The following is a 27,520-nucleotide window of genomic DNA, read 5'->3' on the forward strand; positions in this document are numbered from 1 at the left end:
ACATAAAACAGCAGCAATCTCTAGGGATGCTCAAAGAAACCTGTGGGCTTTACCACACAATCCATGCTTCCATGCACATACAGAACCTAGGAACTGCCATACTGAGGAACTTAATTGCCCATCTTAGTATTCAGTAAGGGACTGTGTAGTGCATAATATTTATAATATGCTGACAACAGCAGCTCTTTATCCCCAGAGCCTTCAGAAAACCGTCCAGTCTATGCCCTGACACACATGGTATTGCAAGACAATGCAATTGAATTATACTATCCAATCCAAACCTTCTTCCCCAATACACAAATTTACATAATATACAATTCCCCAATATACAAATTTATAGTTTAAGTTACATTCCTGGCCCCAGTGATGTCCTACATAGAATTTCAAAATTAAAAAAAAGCATTCAAAAATCCAGCCACCTGAGTAACAGTGGGGCTTAGACCCCATACACCCATCTTCACCTTTTTAAAATAAATAAGATACAGCATGAAATCTCAAGATACCATAAAAGCCAGTTGTTTCAGAATTTAACCCCCCCAAAACTGTTCTTTCATGATGTACTCACTATAGGTACACAAGGTCTTACCATATTAAGAAAGAAAAATTCACAAAATAAGAATCTGTGTTCCTTTCCTTTATTATGATGTACCAATACCTTGCATACAACATGCAATTTATTGCTTATTGACATTATTGCATATATCAAAGGGGAAAAAAATCAGCCAATATAATTTTATGCAAGCTCCTAAACTGTTCAAAACAAAATACAGAAATGCTTTACAATATCACTGAAATGCTAACAAATAATTTAGATTCTTTCTTGTAATAGAAAGTAAATTTAAACCCATAACGCTTAATAATTCACTTTGCTATGAAGGATTACTTTTATCACCAATCTTCAGAATTGTTATATTGCATGTTTAAGTTCTTGTGCCATGATAAGGATTGCTATTCCAATCAGGTCACATTACTAGCTGAATTTAATAATGTGATCCTAACATTTTGTGACAGTATTAGAATTTACTGCAAACCAGATTGTCGAGATTTACCAGAAATCAGTCTAGCAGAATCTACAGTTTTCATCCTTGCTCTGCACGTAAGTTAGATAAACTCATCAAGTTTCTTCTTAGATAGATGATATAAATATTTTCGAATTACTTATGCCTAACTTGTAACTCATTTGTTCCAAACAGGTTTTCTAATCTGATTTTATAACAGGTTAGCTGTGCTTATTCTACATACATAAGTATCTTTCAATATTGAAGAAAACACTGTTTGGTAAATGCATGCTAGAAACAAATCCAGGACATTTGGATGTGTGCATATTAAGTGTGCAAATTATATAGCCGAGCTCATGATTAGCCCTTTTCCTCCCTTCCCCCTATGATTTGATGGTTCTTGTGAAACTGGAATAGGATTACTATAAACAAAACCACATTTCATTCAAAATTTTGTATTCTGTATTACAGCTTAGTGTTCATATTTAAATGTTGCTTTCAAACCTAGCAATTTTTTAAAAATACCAAAATTTAAAAACTTAGAAGACAATTTACATGCAACATGTTCCATTTGGGTGCAGATTCTCATATACTTAAATATTTATAGGCTCCTAAAAGCATGTCCTGTCCACAAAACAAGTACAATGTTTGACATCCCACACATAGATGAAAAATAAAGATACAATACAGAATATTTTATTTGCTTTTATATTTTCAATTTCAGTAAGTAAGAAGTTATAAATAGCACACTGAATCATTATGTGGTTGATACCAAGCCATGCTGATCTCTTCGTACTTCACTCTCTTACAGACACTTCTCTTACCTAAAACTAGGTTAAAAATGTATATACTTCGTATTAAATAGATGCCCTCTCAGTGCAGGACATCACACAAGGAAACTGTTCTCAGAAGAAATTTTGCCAAAATATTTCTCATACCAAACAATATTATTTATTCTTCATAGCTACCTTCCATTCTTTACTGAGCTATAAAGTGCTTGATTATTATAAATAGAACAAGACTTTGAAAGGAGGTAGCTAGTAGGAATTTTTAATGGATAAGAAACCTTATTAAGTGTTACCATCTAAAAGTATGACTTGATGCTTTATCCCAGATCTCTAAACAACCCAGGCAGCACATACTTCATCTTCTCTGCCATAAAAACAACTTTCAAGTTACTTTCATAAAATCCCAAGAACTTCACCTAACACAGATTTTATCCAGGTTTGGATGAAGGTTAAAAGTTCACAAATATTATCACTATTTCCACCTGACTGCCATCAATCAGGTATCAGCAATGAAGTACTGTTCTTTTTCTGCCTGTATTCCATAGACAGAGAAATCTGACAGGAACAAACTTTCCCTCGTGGAGTTCCTTGTAGCCAGATAACACTGTTGTACAGTAGGGTATTAAAATATGAAAGGGGCTTGCAATAGTTTCAAACTCTTCTACACTTGCACTTTTTCATCTGAAAATTCTAGTCCCTTTCTATTTGCTTTATTGATGGTTTCAGCAGCAGCCAAGAGCACACCAGACCCTAAGCTGGAGCAATTGTCAAGCAGCCCTTGATTTTCTTCTGAGTGGCTCAGCAGAAGCATCACAAAACGATTTTTCAGACTTCTCTATTAAATGGTCTTTCACATAAAGCTTGTACATACATATGCTTAAACATACACAAGGCCATGAAAAAAAGTCCTCATCATACAATAATCAACAACTGGTATTCCATTTTATACAGCCTGAAAATCCTAAAGAATTAAATTTCAATTTCCATCACGAACAGAGACACAAACACCTAAACCTTTCTGCTGTGTATCTGTCTGCTGTTGTCCCAAGCACAGCAGTAGGAAGACATCTGGATCTCTAGGGGTGTACTCAGTCTCCTCCTCCTCTCCTCTTTAAAGCTGCCTGAATCCATTTGCTCACTTGTGTAGCTTTTACCCTTAGCTTGTTAGTTCTGCAATATGAGTAATCTTCTCCCACAATATTTGAAGATGGAAGTAATTCTCTTCCAAACACTGTAACTGATTTAACTTTTAATAAACTTTAGTACATAATTTGAAATTGTTAAGAATTTATATATGAAGCCAGCTCCCCTCATTTTTCCTGTGTATTTATTTCATTATTCAATGGATTATATGTTTGAAGCAATTAAGTTGTTAAATTATGGAGCTCACTCAAGATAGCATGTATTTATAGAGGTAGAGTAGGCTTCAGAGATGTCATTCTTACCACTGAAGAATTCACACAGATAACCAATACAGCATCCTGTTGTGTGAGACTCCACTGAAATCCACTGAAACACTCTGAGAAAATGAGTATTTGAAGTACACTCCCTCTCTGCAAGTACTGATTCCACAAATCTGTACAGAACACCTAACCTACCATTCTCCTGTAGAGTCCTCAAAGTGGTATTTACTCATCTTGTGATGAAAAATTAAAGCCATAAAAAGGGGAACTTGCACTTCTACATACAGCCTAACCAGTACCAACAGTCTGTCCCATGATCAGCAAGTTAACATCACCTGGTATTGAAGAATGGAAAAGAAAAGAAAACCAAGCTATTTTTAACAGGAGTCTCTCCTTCCATCTGATATGCCCACAGAAAAGACACCTGGTGACAGGCCAAGAGTCTACTTTTACAATGCATCTGTTAAAAATAGAAGTTTTAAGCCACTACTAAGATACTACATTCAAAAGCATTTGTTAAGTTGCTAATTACCATGCATTCACGTTTTTGCATAAAAAAGCAAAGACATAAGTTTACAACATTAAATTTTATCAATATTTCACCACATTTTTAAAATTAATAAAGTGCAATGAAAAAATGGGTGCCACAGCTATCTAATTTGCTGTATTATAAGCTTTTAATGGCAGGCAAAAAGTGCCCTATATACTACTGTATTTAGTACATCACAACTTTGCTGCCTGTTTACTGAAGTCTTTGCTGAAACCACAGCTGTTAGTAGGTTTTTTTAATAAAAAAAAATTCTTCTGATGCATCAGGACATAACTGTAATAACTTTTTTTTAAAAAATCATAAAATTTAGAGCTAATGCATTGCAAAATAGATTTTCAATTACACTAATTTTGTGCAGCAATCCAAACTACTAGCTGTTCTAAAGAATTATGTCACTGCCCTTCAATCCTAGATTGTTGGCCAAAGTGTAGTATGCAGAGTTTTGGATTGTTTTTTGCTTCCAAATCTAGGTTTAACATCAACTTTATTACAGCTTGACTTACTTTTTCTTTCCCCTATCAAACACAAGTCTATCTAGAAGTGGAAGAAGTAGGCCAATTTAATAAATGGCCTCCCCCGACAACAAAATATTTAAAATACTGAAGTATTAAAATCAATGTAAGAAATTATAAATTTCAGAAACTTTTCATGAATTATCATCCTAAGAGTTTCTCCAGATCATCCTCTCAATTTTTTCATCCTACTTCCCTAAGAAGAAAAGCAGACTTCTATTTTCAAGCATACTTCTCCAAAATGTTTGAATTTACTCAATTTTAGAAAGGAATAAGTTTTACAAAACTATTAATCACAGGGATCTAGTGGTGTAAAAAGAAAATAAAAGAGTATTTAATATACACCTTTAAATCACAAAGGTGATAGAAACACAGCCTTTTTACAATTTTGCAGCAGGTACACTGAAATCACACTTTAAAAGATACCAGGTTCTGCAAATGAGCATAAAAGAGAGTCTGTTGCTTTGAGCAAAGCAAGTCACGGATGGACTCTCAAAGACTGTGGATTTACTGGTACCCAAAGGAGGCACTGCACTCAGATCATACAGCTCAGCAGATGAATTAACTCTCCCAAGGCATAAACAGATCTTTTGCCTGTAGGCTGTGAAGTGTTAATAACCATGGGATCCAAAACCACAAGTGCTGCCAATCCTTGCTATCTCCCTCAACAAGGCAGGATTGGGAAACTTTCAGAAAAAGGCCTGCCGAGCTGAGCAATGGAACTAGGCTTTCAAAAGTGCATTTTACACAAGTCCAAACAATACTCCCTGACAGCATTTCCACTGGGGAACTGAACTCACTGCAGCTGCCTTGGTTGGGAGGCTTTTCAGCCCATGCAGTTCTCCTGGGTCTTACATGCAATTTCTGGGTGAGGGGAGTGCCTAGATCCTCACCAGGGAGGAGAGCACGGGGCACTCACACCTCTGACTGGGGAGGGGAGAGCTCATGTCACCCAGCTCTGTCAGAGGGACAGAACTAATCACACAACACGGGGTAAATATGCTACCTTTCTGTTTAAAAAGAAATTGCTTTAACAGATTGCTACAATAATCAGGATGTGCACTGAAGTCACACTGAAAATAGACACTTTTACCACACCTCGACCAAGGAAAAAAAACAGAAGTTAATCAGTCACAATTCTGGATAAAAGAAGTACACCAAAACAAATTTACACATAAATATAACTCTGAAAATAATTTTAAATAATACATAACTCAGAATTTCCTCAAATTGTATTACAAATGAGTTTAGGACTATTTCTAGGTGGTGAGATTCCTCTCTGATGACCTCCAAGCCTTCAATTTCAAACAGAGTAACTGAGTATCTCTTGACAAATGTGTGGTTTAAAACAAACAAAAAAAATAAGTGTCTACAGAGGTCAACTGTTCCTTCTACAGAATTACCATACAGTTTCAGAGGAGTTTGGCACAGTTAATTCAAGAATATTCTTAGTCACACCTCGGATTTCTGACTTGATTAACAAGGAAAATGTGACACAAAGCCTCAACGATTGATATCAAACAGGTCATTTCTGTGATAAAAGAAAAAAGTATTACTTAAAGTTACACATCACATACACAGATGATTTTTTTATATCTTTGCAATTAAACTTTGAATCCAAATAGCCAAGGGTTAAAAATACTCTGAGAAGAATTGCAGCACTTCTCAGAGGTAGGAGCAGCACAGGAAAGAGCACTTCAGTAAGAACTACGCCATTTCCACACATCATCTACCGTATTAACTTACAAAAAAGGCCCATGGGGAATTTAGAAGATGTACTATTGCATGTAACCTAGGACAGCACATGGGAATCCTTCCCATCAATGTGAGAATTTTAACAGCTCTTAAGATATGATGTTGTCTTATAATACAGCATTTTAGATAAAATTACTTCAAAATTTCCCAAAGAGTTTGCATTCACATAAGGCAGAACAAAAAGCAGTAAAAGACTTCATAGAATCAAAGCCAAATTTTTAGCTTTTCTTGCAAAAATTAAAAAGTTGTCAAGAATGAAATCTTGATTGTTATTCCTAGAAGAAAACATAGAAACGTGCCTGGAAAATTGCACCATATCAGGAGTTTGGGGAATTTTTCATTTTCTAAAAAAACAGATATGTCAGTATTCACTGGATTTATAAAACATTTTAATCAGAGAAACCTGAGAGAAACACTTTGAACACACTGGTGGACAATAAGCAGTAACCAGTCTGCTCCTTTCTAATTTCTGATGCTTGCAACTGCTTACAACAGGCATGTGGAACTCATCTGTGTGAGCTTTTGCTTTTATTCCTCACAGGACAGGATCCGCAAAGCGTGGCCCTGGGCGTGCAGGCAGTGTGGCTAGGGAAAGAGTAAGGTCAGTACAGAGGTAATACCTTGTTTCCATAATAGGAGCATTCCATGGCAGAAATGTGCACTGTTTCAGTGAACCCAAATTATTTTCGTAGCAGAAATTTCATTTATGTATGATTTCTAGGCAGATTTTCCATTTCTATGAGTTTTCGCTTCCTCCTGTCCAATAAGACGAATGACCTTGTAGCATCCTTTTGCAATTTTGACCATCCACATCACATTCATAATATCCAAGACAACACTTGAGATCATCCAGGCGCTCTGGGCTGCAAATCCTAATCTCTGGAAACCTTCTGTTCCAAATGAAGAAATTACGTGGCTGTAATACACAGGCATGACGGCAATCCTCACCACGAAGAACACAACTGTCATCAGCACACCATTGATGATGTTGGCCTTTGAAGATTTGGGATATCCCAGTACTTCAAAAAACCACCTGCAAAAGAAGTGTTCACAAACACCAGGCAGACTTGAAGCCATCTCATTAAAAACTATTTTACTTCATGTTTAATTCATCATGTATTAATTGCTTCTACCTTTAAAATTTCTAAAGTATTGCACATTGTCTTGGCTTAGTTACAAATCCTTCTGCTTGGCTGCACTTTTTTCCCACCACTTAAGCAGTGTATGAGATCCAGTATATTGCAGAATAACACATAAAAAACCTGCTATGAATTGTGAACCAGCTGACAACCCACACACATTATAGTGACTATTGTGCAATATCCAATAATAAAAATATATTTGAAAATCATAAAGACATATTTATTACTTGCTGTTACAGTTTATACCAACAGCAGCCAAAATTCTTTGTCTCACTGAAAGCAACTCTAAAATTTCATTTGGATTTGGTAATCTAGAGAGAGCTCTAATTTCTTGTAAAATTGGGATTTTCTGACTGCTTCTGTTCAGCCCAAAACCAGAACATTTTCAGAACCAGACATCATGAACTCTTGACCACATCACAACTTGGAACATCACCCAATGAAAAAAGATAAATCTAAAAACTGGCTCTCCATCTACTGCTGGGTCATAAATGGTCTTTAAAAAAGAATTCTTGCATATTTCTTCCTAGATATAGCAGACAGGCATAACTTATGTATTGCCTAGCACACAGAACCTGAGGGCTGAAAAAGGAACAACAAACATCTTTAATCCTTTGTCATTCACACTTAAACCAGAATAAACAAGTAAAATTTGTGCAGCAATGGCAGGCAAGACCACGGCAAAATAACTTGAATCACTGTATTCATACTGGGGGATGGGGAAGAGAATGAAATAATCAGTTTTCCTCCAATAAGATACAAGGCTAAAATGATTTAACATAACAGTTCTAAACCTGGTTTAAAAAGTAATTTTTAATTTAATTACCTACAGATTACAACCTAGGTAATTATAAATACACTAAAAAGATTTTACAGACATCCAGCTCTAACAGAAATATTCTAGAAATTCATTAAGCATGCAACTAGGACAATTAAAATCCAGGCACTCGAGGTGGCAGTCCAGCCCGGAAGCAAGATGCCTCATCATAGAAACACTGACATGAAGAGAAAGACCTGACATATTAGGTCAGATTAACAATCAAAGCTTTTACTTTCAATGATATACACAATGCAGAATCAAAAATTAATGTAAAAAAATGGTTTTCAAGCATACTGCAACATGCCAGTATAGGTAATTGGCATCTGTTTAGCAACTTCACTTTCCCAGCAAGTTTTAAAAAAAAAGTCTGTAAATAACAGTTACCATTACAATTTTACCCACCACAGTTCAGAATTAATTACATAAATGCTGATACTAACATTAAAAGATCTAAATGCTTGGCATGGAGACAACCTCCAATTAGAGTTCCCTAACAACACAGACAGGAAATACACAGACAGTTCTAAGATTAGAATATCTTTTTATATTTTAATAAGAGTTCTTTTGGTACACTAAGAATGCAAACAAGAAAAATAATGTAAGTCGTTATCATTATCCACTACGTACTCTCTTAAGGGTCTGATTCACTTCAAATTTAATGGAAAAAAATCATGCACTAATGAGATGACATCTCTTAGTGCAAGGGACTTTATTATCTCCTGCAGCAATTTCTGCTTTTCTGAGAGAATGCTAAATGTCAGTATTCAAAGACCCATAATCTCACCATGGGCATTTTAAAAGTATAGCATAAATTACTTTTAATAGCCAGATGTACCACAGTTCTTTCCAACGTCACAGTCTGAAAGGTAAGCATCAGTGTAGGAGCCCACATGAACCCAGGATGACATCCTGTCTTGATAGAAGCTGGGACAACAGCCATTCACCAGGACATGAATATCAATATAAACCCTTTTTTCTTCATTAAGTTTGAAGAAGTGTTTATTTAGCTTTTAGTTTCCCTGTGCACACAGAGCACAGGCTACAACAGACTGATATCTCCCACTCAACTGCGCTGGGGCAGAGGAGAGCAGCCTCTGGAGAGCTCCATTATCCCACCCTGTCCTCCTGTCAATTCGAGTGTACCAAACTGATGTCCAAAAGGGACCACAGCACCATCTTCTTTATTTGTAAGAGCTCTGAGGAATGCTACAGTGTCATAAAACACTTCAGAGATTACAGTCACAATGCAGTAATGCACAATAGCCTGTGTGCAGGAGGAATACAGTTTCTATTTGCTTTATCCTTTCTCTACCAGACATCTGGAAAAGCAAACAGATGCCACACGTGTAGAAGCAGTAAAGCAGAAATACACCCCAAAAAGCACGGTTAAGATAAAGGCATCTGATACACTGAAAGTCCTCATCCTACCTTGCAAAAAATTGGAGGAAGAGAAGACTGCAGCCCTGCTCTGTACCAAAGCCCCTCACCTGAGGTGAAGTCTTTCTGGGGCAAATCCTACCCCCAGCTCTGGCCTGAAGACTGCAGAGTAAGGGGTGAGGCCACCATGAAACTCCAGTGACAGCTTTCCCTTGCTGCAGTATGTGGCATTATCAGCCTCCTTTTCTGATACAGCAGCACATCAGGGAAAAACACTTGAACCAGCGGCCAGGGCAGGCTCTGAGCTCTGCAGGAAAAGCTTCAGCCCCTTTCTTCTCTAATCACAGGTATGAAGATTAACCATTTCAGATATATAGTTAAGTGCTCAAAACAACTTGCAGAACTATTTTTGAAGGCAAGAATATACATTTATATTATTCTAGATATTCATATACATTTATGAATATTGATCTATGTGTGTGGAAAATTGGAAAATAAACTTCAAATTATACAGGACAATGCAATTCCATTCTAGGATTCTGATGACAATATTATCTTGCTTCTTTTCCTTGTCCATGATACAAAGAAAAAAAATATCTATATTGAAGATGGCTTTATTATAAAAAATAAATGAATATACAAAAGTTAATAAAGAATATTTTATTTGTGAAATTTCTGTCTTTTCATAAAAAGATGGCATTTCATACAAAGCCTGGTCTAATCTAGAAAGGAACTCGGAGATGAATACATTAGTTATACTGTTGGCTACAGCAGCAAAACATTTTCATAGCAAAAAAGACTTTCATATAGTAATCCTTAGCTCAATATATATAAATTCCCTGTCAGCAGACATTCAACAACTATAAAAAGACTTCCTAAGTGACAGAAATAGTAATGCAGATTCAGTTTTAAAGAACTACGGAAAACCTCCCTAACCACTTACCGCTGATTGACAAAAGGAGTGGAGAACTCTGCAAGGAGACGGAAGTTTCCAAAATAAGCCAGCAGACCTTTGCTCTGGTTAGCAAAACAAAACAGACATACAGAAATAGATGTGTAGATGTGAAATTGTCATTTGAGTCTTAAGTACACACAGAATGATACATCATCTCAACTTCTTTAATCGAACTGAGTTTGCCAGCTGTGGCCACCTTTCTTGCACTTTCAAAGCATGTTTTTTCACAAAAGCTGCAATTGTCCTTCAGGACATCTCCAATCAGCAGTCATAGATAACTAATTGCCATGATAGCATTACTGCCTGAAAGAATCATAAACATTATTGATTTTTCAACATTTAAACAAGCCCAAACAGAAACACTATGCTGAAGAAAAATCTGCCTGCATCGTTATAGGAGCATATTTTGCCAAAGTGAAGAGGAATTCCCAGCTCTAATTTGCCAGGCTGGAAGGGCACAGGAAGCCCTTCCCTTTCTTCCCTCCTGCAGAGGGCAGGGGTGGCCCTTGCCAGCAGCGCTGCCAGGTCCCTGCCGTGCCCCTGGGTCGGGCACGGCTCCTCCTTGGGGCACGTCCACACCACATCCCCTCCAGCTGAGCTCCCTCCTCCAGTGACACACAGCATCCACTTACACAATTGCTGGGTAAGCAGCAGTTTGCAGATGTAGAGATAAAAATATTGGGCGTTTTTAATTTCCTTAGGTTCCATGAACAACCTCTGGAGTGGGTGTCATGATTCCTCTTTCCCCCACCAAGCAAGCAAATACCCACTACTTCAAACTTTTCATGTTAGTTTGCACTACACCAAAGAGAAAATCTGTGTGTTTAACCAAGTTCTCTCCTACCCCCAAAAGGCAATTTGGAAATAACATACTTAGGGGTGACTTTCTCAGAAGACAACAGACTGAGAGTAACACACTGGCATCCACAGGCAGAGCTACATCCACATAGAAATAAATGCTTTTAAAGAAGCTCACACTAATATCATGCTTTCTGTTTCCTCCAGAAACAGCTAATGAATCTTCTGCATGGGTAGTAGTATTGGTAGTAGTATTTTCATTTATTTAATATTCAGATCTAATATTTAATTTAATATTTATTTAATATTCAGATATTTATTTAATATTCAGATCTAATTCACTTTCATCCATGATAATATTAGTATATTTAATTATCTTCACCCAGAAACAAGAGTATTTACTTGACACTTTACTTCAGCCCCTTTAAACCATTACATGGGATATCTGACAGTAATCTGGCATCTTGACACTTTTAGTATTATAAGCCTGAGATTCGCACAGTAGGCAGGGAAAACATCATTAAGGTTGGAAAAGACCTTTAAGATCAAGTCCAACCATTAACTGTGCTCTGTGTGCTCACCACTAAACCATATCCCCAAGTGCCACATCCACATGCCTTTCAAACTTCCAGGGATGGGGATTCCACCACTTCCCTGAACACTTTCCTGACCACCCTTTCAGTGTAGAAATTCTTCCTACTATCCAAAATAAACCTCCCCTGGCACAACTCATGGCCATTTCCCCTCGTCCTGTCACTTGTTACCTGGGAGACAGAAGTAGAACATAACCACTTGAAACTATTTCCTTCTAACTTTCCAACTAAATATTCAAGCTTGTGGTTTTAATTAAAACCCTGTTCCATAATCATATGAAAAGCCCTTCTGTCAAAGTCTCTTTACAACAAAAATTGAGAAAAGTTTTAAGTTCAACAAAGTTAAACATTTTTGTTGGAGTGTAACATTGAGAAGTCATGCATTTACCATAAATAACTGATAAAAACATTTAAAAATAATGATTCAAAATATAAGTATGCCTTTCATTAACCAGTGATTTTTTTTTAACATTAAGCAAGTGAGGTCTATAAAAGCTGTTTCTTTAATCTCATCTGCTTATGTTACAGGAAAATACAGCACTTACCAGTACAAAATAGTAAGCATACAGAGCTGCCAAGTGATGTATTACAAAAAATTTGTCACCAATTGCCTTCCAGTAGTAAATAATAAGCAACAGATCTACAAGAGAACAGAAATAACTATAAACTACTACTTATTATACAATCATTGACCTCAGAATAGCTTCTCTAAGTTTTAGAGATATACCAAGATATGGCTGCAGTAGAAACCCTCTGAAATAATATCTGAAGAGAACATCTTTATCCTAAAGGCTTCCCTTCAGTCAAAGCATTGGGCAACAGCATTCTCTCAACGATTTCCATAAATGGTTATTTTCCACATCAATGGAAATACACATACAATAATTTTAGCCACAGTATTTTGGAAGGAAAAGGTGGATCCTGTATCTCATAGTGACTTCACATTTATGACCCCAAAAATCTGGAACAAATGACATTTAAAAAAAGACAGGTCTGCAGGGGGCATAGCAAACATAGAAATACATGCAACAAATGCAGGGATCTATTACAGAGAACCTCTGAATCAAAAAGTAAAGTATGTTAGTAAATTTGGGACCATTTACCAGAACTATTTTGCAAGAGGTATTTGGAATAAGAAGCATACTTGCATTATTAAATCCCGATTTTCTAATTACTGCAAAAGTGACATAGCAAGTTAGTGTTAAAAAGAAAGCTTTAACATAAAATAAACCAACTAAAAAAAAAATCTTTCTTTTCCCATGATGGTCTGAGAATTCAAAAGATCTTGTTCTCTGTAGTGGAACAAGCAATTTCTGTCCCTACTTTCTGCAAAAGAGTACTTTGGACTGGAATATTATTGACCAAGGTTCCAAATCAAAGACTTTACCCCTGTGCCTTTCTAAAGTCCAGAGTGTGCCTTGATCTCTTTTATATTAGCTATCCTCAGGCAGGGCTCTACATCATCTGACATATCTGCTCACTTCCTATTAATAATTAAACATCAACTATATAGGGAAGTGAGAGAGAATGAGTGGTCAGGTTGAGATGCCTGTTCAAAGGCATTCATTAATTCATCATGAAAGTTTAATGTATAATTATTCAAAAATAGATACTGATTAATTTAAACATGGCAGCTGAAGCTATGAAAAACCCCAGACACTTAAAACAATGCACAGTTTAACTGAATATGCTGATCACCAGATTATCACTTCCACTGGGTTGAGAAATCCAGTATGAGATAACCAAGACTGTGGCCCAGTCTCTGAGCAGAGACTTCATCCTAACATGAGAAGTTTTCACTGAAAATAGTCCAAGTCACAAGTTTTTGGTTTGGTAAGTCAGTATTATCCCCATACAACATAATACATATTTAGAAATAAGTAACATACAAAATAAATAATTCCCATGTTTTATACATGACTGAATTTTGGCTTAAAGGGAGACTAAAAGAGGGGCAGGCAGGATCCATTTGCTTGTGTTGAGGGTTACTAAAATTCTTCTGCCAGCATTCTGAGGCCACAGGAAGAAACACATTCTAGAAGAGATACGAGCTGTAGGCACCAAGAAGAGAGTGAAGGGCACTGCTCTAACACCTTCTCAACTGGCCAAAGGACAAAACTGAGCTGGAGCTGGTGGTTGCACATCAAACCATCACAAAGCCACACAGTGGTATTTCCTCAGTGCTTGGGGAGATATTCCATCTTTCATATCTGCTAGCAGGATCCTGTGATTTCACCACAACCCACAAATCCATTAGCAATTTTAAAAGCCACAGTAGAAACTGTATTGTATACACGTACCACATCTTCACCACAGTGGCTCAGCATAAACATATAGGTATGGTGACTCAATATACATAAACAGGTCATGCATGCTTTATACATATTGCATAATTACCAGAAATGAGGTAGCCTGTGGTAATAGCAATATTCAGCTTCACAATTGAAGGGTCACCCCTGTAAACATACCAAAAATACATAGTTACAGCCTAATTTGCAAAGGACACACATCTCAAACACAATGCCCATCAGGGCACATTATTCTTGGCTCATTAGTAAGACATTATGCAATCTAGTTAAGGAGGGTTCTAATCACAAGTGAATTCCTTTTCCACCCAAACACAAGACACCTACTAACTACCCTAATCAGGATCAACCCCTGCCTCGGCACAGAGACTGCCCCAAGAGCCTTGCTAGAGATTTGAACTGAAACCCAGCAAGTACTCTGAGCTGGCTGCTCAGGAAACTGGGCATAAAAGAGAACAGCCCAGTCTCTGTATCTTAGCCCTTTAACCGACACTGTGTCTCCATTTTTGTTTTCTGCCAATGCTAAAAGTTTGGTAAGGGTGACAAAAATATCTTGCTCAGCTGGCGCTTTTCATATTCATAATCAGAAGGATGTTTACAGGGATAAACAGAGTAGAAGGACACAGGAAAGGAATTATTTGCCAGTTCTCTGGAGCCAAAGAACCTTTGAGCAGAAATGCTTTTCAGAGTAGTTTCCACACCTTCTACCCCTTCCCTTTTGGTGCCAAACATTCAGCAGGCAAAGCTCTTAGTAGCATACACACAGCTTCAGTTACTCTAGAATGTTCAACAAATCCAAACTTGTGAATACAGCTCCAGAAAGGGAAGCATCCACGTTACTGCAAGCAACGTTTGTTCTTTTTCTCCACTGTCCTCTGTGCATTCCTACTTTGAGGAGTTTGGTAAGCAAGTCTTTTTTCCTTGGCACAAGGATTGTAACTTAATTTTTAAATTAAGTCATGCCACTAATCTAGCTATGTATTCTGTAAATATGAATTGAGCTTCAAGTGACAGGTCAACATATCCATAAAATGTAGACTGCTCAAGACAAGCTGTGAAAGCAATCCTTGTTGTAAACCTTTCCTGAAAAAAAGAACCTAACTGTGCTTACAGCCAACTCCAATACAAAGTCTGCCTCAGCCAGAACACAGTAAAATGCTATTACTTAACTATTTTTTCTTAATCCTATTGGAATGGAGCAGTGGGAATAGATTTCCTGTATTATTACAATCTGATCACTAATTTGTAAAGCTTTCTTAGTGTCTAAAACTAACTGTTCCCCTCAGCGAGAGGGTAGTTTACAGGAAAAGAGGACTCACAAAACCAGAATTCTGCTGTTAGGTGAAGAAAAATCATTACACTAGGAGAGTCTGGAATTCACTCCATCTGTTAAGACTGGCTGTAGACGTTCTTTTAAATACAGCTTGAAATGGGAACATTTTTCCATGGCTTCAAAACTTGATTTCATGAGCTAAATATGTTGTGGGCTGAGTGCTTCTTTAGGTTTAGACATAGAGCAGAGACAGATATGTTCTCCTAACTTTAGCAGGAACTCTTTACATAGAGGCCTCATGCTAGAGCTCCCAGCAGCAGCATAACAACTAAACTTCTCAGGGGTCCCAACACACTTCAGCACATCACCAGCAAGACTAAGCCTGTGCTCAACAACCTTCATATTCTTCACAGAACATGCAAAGGACTGAGTATATGAAATTGGTTCCTTGATAATGGGAGACATGACTTAACTGGATGGGACAGGGAATAGTGCACTTCCCTCCTTTTTTTCCCCAGAGAATGGTTACTTTGCATCAAACCTCCTCTAGGCTTTCTAAACCAACACTTCAACAACACATATGGCTGCACAGTCCATCTGTCACAGCCCTTCAAGAAGAGTCCATGTCAGAATCCCAAATAATTCTCAATAAATTGAGAACTTAGGTCAGGAAATCTGGAAGATTTTAGACTAAATTCTATCTCCTTGACTGGAAGGTGCAATGGAATTTAATGAGCCCTGATGTCTGCAGGCCAGTTTTGATGCAAGCAAGAGCCCAGAGTGACAAACAGGGAGTGACTTGAATAAGCAAATGGGAAGAGCTATCTCTTTGGTGATTGCTAAGAAGGTATGTATGGCAAATGATTTACACATGAAGACGCACGTGTGGATAGAACAAACAAAAGTCCATACCACTGACTTTCTTCAAACTTCTTTGCAGATACGGAGTCATATAAAATGCTAATCAAACATCAAACTTGAAAATTATAATAACTATGAAGTGAACAGTCATAGGAAAGAGCCTGTTCTCCTATGAAGCTACAACTTAATCTACTTATTTACGTCTTCTTCCTCTCCTTATCTGATCTCTACCACCTCCACATTTTCTACCATGTGATTCTCACTGCCACAAAAACAATTTCTACATCATCTATATTAGTTTCTAGTACATACTGAAAAAAAGGAAAAATTTTATAAGAAGTGCTAGACCATCAAAAAATGTCACCACAACACTGCTGGTTCCCTGGAGCTTACCAATGCTCCAGTCTCTGTCATGATCTACTGTACCTATTTTCAGTCATTACCTGACATTCTCTCCCCAGTGAACCCAAACCCTTTGCAGGGTTCAATGGAGAACTTTCACACAGATATACACTATCCAGATCTGCTACAGCTTTTCAATTTCACTTTAAAATGATTACTGTAAATAGCAGAGTTTCAATCATACTGACTTATAGTTACAGTTTATTCTTTAATAATTTAATATGCTATTTCAAATCAATTGCTTGTATTTTATCTATTCCACTTCACAGAGACACATTGAACTAAGACACTAATACTGACACAATACTTATCAAATTTTCAAATAGTACAGACATAGAAATGAACGCATCACAACTGCATATTTTAATGGAAAATTAAACAATCATTCAGTACTTAATACACTGCAGGATTTTTTTTTCTTCTCCATTATGTTCTTTTATTGTGTAACCACAACATATATATAACATGCCTTACCAGAGATGGTCAGCATTAACAGCATCATCGTACAATAAAATATAAAGGCAAAACCCTCCAACCACCAGGGCGTGGAATGTGGACACTGTCCTGAAAAAGAGATCACAGTCACAAGGAGGTACTGCCATTCACAACATCCCATTCTGTGCTTAAAGTAGGATGTATCCAGAGGCATTCTCAACTGCCTGCAGATACTTCTGTGGGAGACAATCATGTGTTCTCTATGCTACATCCAACCACTTACACAATGACAGGTGTAAAAAAACAGTCAAGAAGAAGGAATCCATTGGACTGGAGTGGCATTGACAATATTAGATACAAAGTGAGTCTTAAAAGTAAGGAAGATCTAAGTTTTCTTCCAATTATCCCATATATTAATGAATCTTTAAAGACAGTACAACATCTAGCTCTCTAACAAGTGTTTTCTGTATTGTCCCATTTGCTGAAAAATGTATATGCAAATTCATACTCGGATTAGCCCAGCAGTCCTGCAACAGCAGCTTTCTCCTTTCAGGCACCAAATTAAAAGACCCATAATAAGTCTAGTTTGGATCTGGAAGGTGGCATTAAACAAAAAATCCTAAGCTTCAGATAGAATTTCTAGTGAATTTGAAGTAGATTCTGGTTTTCAAAGAGAAAGCTACAACCAAGTTATACAAGTTGAATACCTAAGGTATAACAGCTACAGGTTTATATCAATTAGCAGCTTTGTATTGGACAAAGGAAATATAAAATAAATGTCACAGTAATCAAAGCTGCTTTGTCCCTACCTGGGTACCAGACACATTGTTCCCCCAAAGACAACAGTCTCCAGTTGACAGGCTGCATGCACAGTGTAGATAAACTCTGCATGCTAACAAGCATGCACTTTTAGAGAAATATCTATTTACAGAAGCCCAGCAGGGTTTCTGCCAGCACACAGGCCAGGGCCCCTCCTGCCCTTTCAGTCCACATGTATCCTTGGAAGGTAGAACAATGCAATGGGCATGGGTCCAAAATGTGTAACCTTCCTGCTCTAGCCACGGGTTTAACACAACTGTAAGCTGCACCTAACACCATGTAGCTACTGTCTGCTTTCTCACTTTCCAAATGTAATTACAAAGAAAAAAAAAGTGAAAAAATATCCATAGGAATCAAAAATACTATTTGAAAGATGAGAGCTAAGTTCAGTGCTGTGTGATTGGAAACACTTCACACCATATTCACAGCACCAACAATACACACACAAATGCACAGATGCTGTTAGTTATTACTCCTGTCTTTGTACATATTGAATACATATATTTGGAAGTCATTCATATTTTAGATGTCCTTAAGGCACTCTCTGGAATCTAAGCTCTACCATGCAAGATTTGAAGAAATAGTCTTCCTTCCTGCAGAAGACTTTGCAAAGAAAGAGGTTATAATCCCTGCTCCATTTCCAGAAGTGGTATTATTATCTATTGGCAAGAGAAGATTGTGGTAACTATTCATAAAAGAGACTGTATTTACAATTTGTTTCAAGAATGTCACTGTGCTATTTTCAGCAGCTTTTTCAATAGTGTGCCAGAAAATGAATGGAGATTAGTATAATATGAGTAGTCAAAAACTGGATGAGAACAATTAATAATCATTACAGCACAGGCTGCACTTCTGCCCTCTCTTCTTCTAACAAAGACAGAAAATTGAATTATCAGAATTTTAATGATAATTAATAGTTTAATTAAAAGGTCTACTCTTGTAATACAAGATTAAAAAAGATAGGAACTTTTCTTTCTTTTTAAAAACAAAGCAGAACATGCAGTATTAGTGTCTGAGAAATACCTGGAATTTTTGAACTTGAGGAGAGGATAATACTACAAGAAAGAAAATTTGTCCTAAAATATAGCTCATTAGTTTACAGTTCTAATCTGTTTTTGAAGAGGCAGTTTACCTGAACCTTCCTGTTTAGAATACAAGTTCTAGACAACTAAAACACTTGATGGGAGTGAAATAAAAGAAAAAAAAAAGGCAGCAGATTCCCTCCTTAACTCTGGACTTTGAAGCTTCTCCACAGACAGGGCAGAAAAAGGGAAATAGTACAACAGTCCATTTTAATAAGGAATCTAGGTCAAGCTATCAAGCTCTGTACATTTCCTTGAAATTCTTTTCAAAGCTTGCATCCTTTAACTCCTCATTAAGCTGCAAACAAAAAAAAGCTGCAATGCTAGGTTGCAGACTTGCTTCTTTATTATTGAATTTATTTTTTTTTTCACAACCACTTAATAGCATTACAAGCATGTATTACAGGAGAGGCAACAGGAATGTATGCACAACTTGAAGAGTTATACTACATCTGTGACCAAATACAGTTTTTAACTCAATTTGAGTGTCCATATACTTCAGATGCCAGAAGCAATTACTTTATTGGTTCATAATTCTTGGAAGGTCAGAATGAACAAACTGACAGCATGGAAAATACTGAGTCAAGAGCTGCAGCTCAAATGCTTGATTACAAAGCCCTCCAAACTGTAACAATATATTTTCAATGCTATAGCTCATTTCAGTCAGATGCCCTCTTCCAGACCCAGCTGAGCTGATAAAAATGCATAACCATCCTCTGTGCCAGTTTCCTTAGCACTGCCAACAGAATCAGTTGTGTGTGCACTCCCTACACCAGTTCAATATAGGACAAAATAACAACCATCTACTTTTAAATAATTTAAATGAAACCAACAGATTTTACTGGGACATAGTAACTGTCTCTACCTGCAGAGCTCTCTGCAGAATAAATACATACTCCTCTGCATTCTCTGAACTTGCAAGATACTCCTTGAGGCCTCTCTTCATTTCAGTGAAACACTGGAGTGACAGGGCAGTTTGACAAAACACTGTGTTTGGTTAGCAGAGCTGAAATAACACAGGCACAGCTAGCCTTTCTTTCCCTTCATGCCCTCCTCAGTTATAACATCCACAAGATGCTGATGAACCATGCTTTGTGTTTCATGCCTTCTAACCCCTGAAGGATGAAGCCCAGGATCACAACCTATCTGTGTGCTAATATCTACATCCTGCTCTCAACCCCAAGGAAAAAAAAACTGTGCAAAGAGGTAAAAAAGAACATAGTCTGGGGTACTGTATCAAGTTGAGCAGTTAAACACCTTACTGCAAAGTAGCCCAGAGATTATGGAGCAGCTTATTTCCAGCACACTTGTGATGTGTAAAACAATTCATGTTATTATGCAAAGCACTACACCAGCACAGTGCTACCAGGCATAGGGTAAGTTCTCATAAAGCCTATTATGCAATTCAAAGGCCATTTGATGTGGCTATAGACAATAGTTCAGTTTCACAAGGGAACAGTTTAGTTTACTTTCCCTGTCTGCCTCTTATTGTTAATTGGAACAGAGAGGTAACCCTAAGCTGCAGTGGTACTGTCAACTGGCATCCTACACAGTTGTTCTGGCAGACAGGTAATTATTCAAAGATGGAACTGAAATCAAGATCGTGCCTTTAAGAACACTGCAAGTGGACATTTGCCAAATGGAAGGGCAAGGCTATTTGAGTTGCTAATGCTGCCTAGAACAATGGAAACAACTTTCAAAGTTATTGTATCCACCTGACACTAAACAGCACTGAGGAGGAACACAACTGCAACTAATGCATTTGGAATGCAGTGACAACCACACAGTACACATTTTTGAGCTTTAAATTTGGGAAACATCTGAAAAAATATTTTGAAGTTGTAATAGGCTACTCAAAGGTATACTGTACCTATTCATTTCAACTGGAGAACCTTGTGTACTATTACACACCCTTTCAGAGTAGTATGTTGCAAATAAAACCTCATTGATCACCCCACTTTCCATTAGCATCTTATATTTCCCTTATGGGTTAAAAGACTCATGAGTCAAACAAGTTTCTCAAAGTCCTGTATCTGAGGGGACAAGTGAAATGCAGGTGGATCCATCCCACTGATGGAAATGCAGAAACACAGATAGAGTGAGGAATGGTTTTGGACAGAGTTTCCACAACTCCTTCCTGTATGTGTACCCTGTATCTGCTACAGCTTCCCCTCCTCCTCCTGCAGTCTCCTTTCCCTACAACACACATGAACCTGACTCTTTTCAATACTACACCAAAGTGGCATTAAATTCCTTGGGAAGCCTTAACCTATATGAAACAGTTTGTAGTGTAGTAGCACCAGGTGACCAAACTGCTTTGCTCCTGAAAGCATGACCAGAGATACACTGGGATTTAGAATAAATTTCAATAGTTTTGACTTTCATATGTGTTTGGAAAGGAATTTTTTATCTCTTCTCTTTACTAGAAGCATCACAGAGCATCCTTTCAGTTTATTACTTCTCACCAGTCAATGCTTTGTCTTTGTACTGACCTTTACTTGGACATCACTGTCTAACAAAGCATTTAATGTACAAGTGCTAGCAATGCTGTGTCTCCATGAAGGGGCCTCAACATTTCACATGCATTATTTGTCCAGTGCCAGCCCTCTGATCTTTACTTTTAACTAACAGGGTTTTCTTCAGTCTTACACATACACACACAGGTGGTTTAAATGTTCATGATTTCAGGTAAATCTTTAACTGTTGTTGTTTTGAACACTTTACCTTGAATTCCATTCGATCTTCCTTTTTTGGCTGAGATTGTTAAAACCAGGTGTTATTTGTGCTGACACCCAAGAACTTACAACGTGGAACAAGAGCTGAAATACAGTAAAACTGGCAAGAGCAACGCCAATAGTCAGGTTGCTGAAGGAAGCCATTGTTCTTCAACCTGTGAAGAGAAGCAGAAGGTAATTTCACTCTATTCTCCATTTAACTATTTTAAGCAAACACAGAAATTGTTTTTGATAGCAAACTTATAAACAGAGATATTATTCACTACAAGTTTCTACCTGTTTGATGTCTCTACTTAAGCATTAACAGTATAAAAGTATGTCCAAACTTTTAGATACACAAGTTGCATTTTAGTTTTGGTTTTTTAACATTTGCATATTAGGCATTTTTGTGGCCTAAAATTGCACGTATTTTATCTACACGGAAAGGGCAGTGAAGACCACTGACCAGGCCAACTGCCAGCTCTGCAGCCTCCACTCCTCCCTCAAGAACCTCCAAAGTTAAAACTTGTTTCATTATTGCCAGATTGACTGCTGCCAACAGGAGTTTAAAACGCAACAACGCAATCAAAGAAGCACAGAAGAGAGGTTTTTGGGTCAGCCAGAGAAGCAGTAGCCTCGCTGCAGCTCTGTTTGTGCACTTTGCAGAGACAGAAGCTCTCCATTCACACAGCTCAGCCGAGAGCTCGTCCTTGGGAAGGGCTGTGGGCTGTTGCATCGGAGCTTTCCTCCTTCACACAACTCCAACCTCCCCACATTGCCACCCAGTGCAAAGCCTCTCCCATCAGAGCTGACTGACTTTTCACTTGCTGGATGTTCAGCTGTTTCATGAGGTCTAAATACCAGAACAATTCCAAACAGAACTGTCAGTCTCTAAATGCTCCAGTCGTTTCTCCTGAGTCGCCAGTATTTGCAACACAGAATGATATTTTCCCAAAAGCCACAAACCTCTGACATGCATCTCTAATTTGACAGTGAAGTGGTTTGCACTCCAAGACTGGCAAAAGGTACAAACTCAAAAAATGTCAATTTATGTTAAGTTGAACTGGAAAGTGGAGAAAAAGCCAAACAGCCTTCATTACAAATATTTAAATAATTATTTTAATACTTATACAAAAAATGCTGTTACTTCTTTTACTTGTACTTAAGAAAATAGCTAAACATAAAATGAAGACTTTTAGGATAGCATAATTTGATTTTACTACAGCAACCTAATGGTCAGCAAAAGCAATACAATGATTTAATACATTTATGTCCACCTTTTTTTCATGTGCATTGCAGAACAAGTGAACATGCCTTAGATCTTTGAAATTGTATCTGCATTGCAGATGGTAAGAAACTTTAACTTCAGGAAGAAAATAGAGGAAAAAGTCCATCATAATAACAAAATAATAACTTTTTTTAATTAAGTACAATATTCTCACTTTGGGGTGTAAATGGTTAGTATATTGAAACATATACATCAGAAAAAGCATAATTTTATCTCTGAAGATTTAGAAAGAGAAGGTTTCTCAAACTTTTCCCTCTCTACTTCTTTGTTTTCTATTTATTCTCCCAGAACTGAAGACAAAAGTTCCTCTGATTAGTACCCACAGAGCTACAGATATAAAAACAGAACACAGGAAAAACAAGAGCAGATTTGCTGAGTGAAACCTGCCTCTATCATGTAGATTTCAAGTGCTTACTTCAGACCAGCTTTAATTCTGTCCTAGGGACTCCACAATTCTTTGAACATGTTTGATGTGCTCCTAGGACCTATCTTCCTGCTCAGTTGAACCCAAAAGGACTAATAAAAACTAATATCCCAGACTTTGCATGCTCTGGGACACCTATGCAACACAAATCACAAATTCAGCTCACAAATGCATTTTTAATCCAAACTAAAATTCTGATGTACACACACTGCAGTGCATTGCATTAAACTAATTGACTCCAGTTGTTTTCTGATGACCTGTTCTAGTGCAGTAGCACATAAGTCCTGCATACATTTTTATGTTACCCTATCAAAACTTCCAATTTCAGTTACAATCCTGAATATTCACTATTCTTGATTCTCCACAAAGTTCTCCATTTGCCTGCACTGATCAAGACGACACAAAACACAAACCAAACTTTACAGCCTTTTCATATAGTGTAAAGTACCAGAGACAATGGGTGTTAAGCTCAATTTTCTAAGACCTTACCATTTGAAGGAATAAAACAATTTAGTATCTACCAGTTTAAACCCACTGAGAAGCACTGTATAGTGTCCAGTTCCAGATTCTCACCCCAAGGATAAAACTTTGTTATTACATTATCTCATATGTAGCAACCAAGTCTTCTCTTGGACAACGTAAGGACAAAGAAATTATCAGTTGGTTTAATGAAGGAAGCCAAAATCCAGATTAAGTACAAATCTCTTCAGAAAAATAGAAAACTACTGAGCATTAACCACACCTACTTCATCCTTTTGACTAAAATATAGCAATTCTCATGATGCTACATTTTATTAATCTTCAGTGACTACACTAGTATCTCTGATGTCAAAGACACTGACATAATCTCTTGGACAAGAGAAAGCCCTGTTTTGTTTTGTTACCTTAGAAGATTATATTAGGTAAGCAATGTTTCAGCTTTTGACAGGTGTTCATTTTAGTACAGATTATGGAATTAAACAAACCTTGCAAGCATCCCTTGAAAGAAATGCATTAGAAGACTAATGTTTCCCTAAGGAGCCTGTGGAGGGAAGGTCCTTGCATGGAAAGTGCATGACCTGACTTTCAGCAAATGCAGAACCACGATGCCCATGAAGGAGAATGGTGCAAGGGTTTTAGAGAAGAGAGGCAGGCAAAAAATTAATCACTAAACCTCCCTGGTTGGTCTCACAGATGCTCAAGTTTTGCAAGCCTGATTTCATATATGCTTATCAAGATGCTGTTTAAGTGTAGTAACTACCAAGTCCAGAACAGTTTTATGCTTTACCTCAGCAATTAATAGTGTCATATTTTAGTTCAGTTCAAGGACCTTGTGTAAATACAGCATTTCACATAAGTTCAGCTACAAACATTGTCCCATATCTATAGGTTGTTATTTTCTCATATCTCTATGTTGTTTTCAACTGTATCCTGTTTAACATGAAAATTTACTGATCTTTACCAGATTTTTTCATTTACAAGAAAAATTATTCATGTTGCTGAACCTAAATAGCCTGTTGCATTGTGCTTGTTGATTTAAAATAAGAACAATTAGCTTCTGATTACAATTTTCCTTGACAAAGTCCAAAGTTAGTAAGCCAGGCAGCTTCAACTACACTGTGGGGTTTTTTCCCCAAGTATCTTCTTATAGCTGTACAGCAAAGTCTGATCAAGATACAGAACTTTGTGGATTATGTATGAGCAGACACTTTATCACCCAAACTGCATAGTCATTGATTACTGTTCTGTCAGCTGATACAGGGTTTGAGCTAATGGGAGGCTGGCTGGGGAGCAGGTTTACTGTAACTACTTTGTAATGCAGGAAAAACAGCACAATATACAGGTTGGTTCTCCACCATTAGCATTTGCCTTGCTTACCCAAAATTACTGTCTTAAACATTCGGTTAGACAGTAACTACATATGATCAGAACTTCACTCTTGTAGCTTTTCAATGGAGTCTTTAAGTAAATAAATATTACCAAATACTTCAAACTAACATTTTTGCAGCAAGGAATTGCTTACATGCCTAGTGTGATTTCAAATTACCCTGTTGACCCAATAGCTTTGATGAGGTTAATAACACAGGTTTTTTTGTCATACTCTGGTAAGAGCTAAAAATATGTTTGTTTTCATTTGCTATTGACATGCAGTGGTTTTCCTGCAATTCTGTTTCCACTTGAAATTTACAAGAAAAAGCAATATCCATTCACCTCCAATATGATAACACTATGAACTCCTGACAGAAATAAGTTAGCACTTAATGAAAGAGGATAAAGGAGCAGGAAAGTTATCAAGTGTTGTACCATCAAAAGCATTTAGCATTTACATTCTCCTCCTCTTACTGTTTCTGCATGCAACAGTAGAACGAGACATGGTGAGAAGGTGCAGTGGAAGGTTTAAGGCCCACAGCCCTTACTTTCTTCGAGGCTGGATTTCCAGAGGAGCTGGATCAATTTCCAAACAAGATTACACCGTAAAGCTGCTATTGATACCAGGACATCGCATGAAATACTGTGCTCTCCTGATCCGCTTAAAACTGAAAGTCAAATCCAATAGCTGCAAAACTTGTCAGACCAATCTGCAGAGAGCAACACTGAACTACTGAGTGTTTCCACATTTTATAATAAGCCCAGTAACAATAGCAGTGCTGGAGCTTTGCTGTGCTCTCGGCTCTGAATGGTAGATCCTATTCGTTTGATATCTTATTTGCTCAGTAAGCAGCGTTAAGGAGAAACACAACAAAATTCAAGCTGCTCACACTTAAGCTGTTCCCTTTTTATTTAAGGCTATTCACACCCTAAACTCCACGCAGCTTTCTGCTCACAGAACATCAAAGCAACCGGCAGATAAAGCATTATTATAAAGGCAGTGTGCTCAGGATGAGGTGGCCGTGCGATACCATTCACCGAATTCCCTCAAACCCCGCAATCAGTCTGGAGCCGCAAAGCCCCAGGAGGGACCCCGCCCAGACTCGGTGGGCGCGGAGGGGCCCCGGGCTGACCCCGAGGGACGCTGCCCCGAGCCGGGCATTACCTCTCCCGGTGCCGGTCACCCGCGGCGCCCGCCGTTCGCACCGGCCCCGAGCGGCCGCCGGGCAGGCAGGCAGCGGGCAGGAGCGCGGAGCAGCGGGCAGGGGCAGGCAGGAGAGCACAACAGCGGGCAGGCAGCGGGCAGGAGAGCACAACAGCGGGCAGGCAGCGGGCAGGAGAGCACAACAGCGGGCAGGCAGCGGGCAGGCTCCGCGCTCGCTCCGGCCGCGGGAGGCGGCGGCTCCGCGCAGCCCTGCGCTGTCAGCGCGCCCCGCGCCGCCGCCTGCGGCCCTCGGCCCCCGGGGCCGCCCCGCGCTGAGGGAGGGAAGGGGCCGCTCCACCAGCCCCGCGGGGCGGGGGAAAGGGGCCGCACCGCCCCCGCCCCGCCAGCCCCGGCCCCTCAGCGCCCTGCCGCCTTCCCTCCCTGCCCGCCGCACCTGGGACCGGGGTTACGGGGGCTGCGGCGCCGCCTCCTCCTCCTCCATGCCTTCCCCGCGGCGTCGGGGACGGGACAGCCCTTCCCGGGCGCAGGATGCTCCGGCGGGGATCGGGTTACGGTAGCCGTAGCCTTAAAGGGGCCGAGCCGCCGCCGCCACCTGCCGCCGGGCTCCGCTCGCCGCCCCCGAGGGGCCGCGGCTTCCCCGGACCCTCCCCCCGCCCGCCCCGCGCTGCGGCCGCCGCCCCCTCCCGCAGCCGGCCCCTCTCCGCAGCCGCCCCCTCTCCGCAGCCGCCCCCTCCCGCAGCCGCCGCCCCCTCCCGCAGCCGCCCCCTCCCGCAGCCGCCCCCTCTCCGCAGCCGCCCCCTCGCCGCAGCCAGCCCCTCTCCGCAGCCGCCCCCTCCCCGCAGCCAGTCCCTCTCCGCAGCCGGCCCCTCTCCGCAGCCCCTCGCTGCAGCCGGCCCCGGGAAGGCCGCGCAGAGCGGGGCTCGGCCCCCACGGGAATGGCCCGGGGCCGTTCCGCTGCTCCTCAGCGCGGCCCCAGCGCAGCCGCGGGGACAGCGCGCGGCGGGACCGCCCGCGCGGGCAGAGGGCCCCGGTGCCAGCGGCGCCCCTGCCAGCTGCCACCATGGGCACACGGGCCCTGGACGCTGCTGAATGTTCGTGGTGGTTGTGCTGGGGCGGGATAAAGGCCAGCCAGACCTGCCACCTCACCTCCCAACAACATTTTAGTCACTGTGTCTTCCACTTACACAGCCCGGTTGTCTGAAATGTGTCATG

The 27,520-nt window shown here is 39.3% G+C and overlaps 1 protein-coding gene across 3 annotated transcripts; it reads right to left on the reverse strand.

Annotated features, from left to right (window-relative positions):
• Positions 1 to 619: 619 nt before the first annotated feature.
• Positions 620 to 26,947, reverse strand: TLCD4 (TLC domain containing 4). Of its 3 annotated transcripts, none has more exons than XM_064428177.1 (7): positions 26,742 to 26,947; positions 21,594 to 21,759; positions 17,008 to 17,097; positions 14,089 to 14,147; positions 12,237 to 12,331; positions 10,289 to 10,362; positions 620 to 7,039 (listed from the first exon to the last, which is right to left on the reverse strand). In XM_064428177.1, the coding sequence occupies exons 2-7, from the start codon at positions 21,746 to 21,748 to the stop codon at positions 6,724 to 6,726; spliced, it is 789 nt and encodes a 262-aa protein (XP_064284247.1). In that variant the 5' UTR covers positions 21,749 to 21,759; positions 26,742 to 26,947; the 3' UTR covers positions 620 to 6,723. The 3 variants fall into 3 exon arrangements, with proteins under 3 accessions (XP_064284247.1, XP_064284248.1, XP_064284249.1); XM_064428178.1 differs by lacking the exon at positions 26,742 to 26,947 and adding an exon at positions 26,309 to 26,446; XM_064428179.1 differs by lacking the exon at positions 26,742 to 26,947 and adding an exon at positions 25,692 to 26,208.
• Between the last annotated feature and the right edge of the window lie 573 nt (positions 26,948 to 27,520).

Source organism: Passer domesticus, chromosome 7 (genome assembly GCF_036417665.1).
Source record: "Passer domesticus isolate bPasDom1 chromosome 7, bPasDom1.hap1, whole genome shotgun sequence".
NCBI classification, from domain to species: Eukaryota; Metazoa; Chordata; class Aves; order Passeriformes; family Passeridae; genus Passer; species Passer domesticus.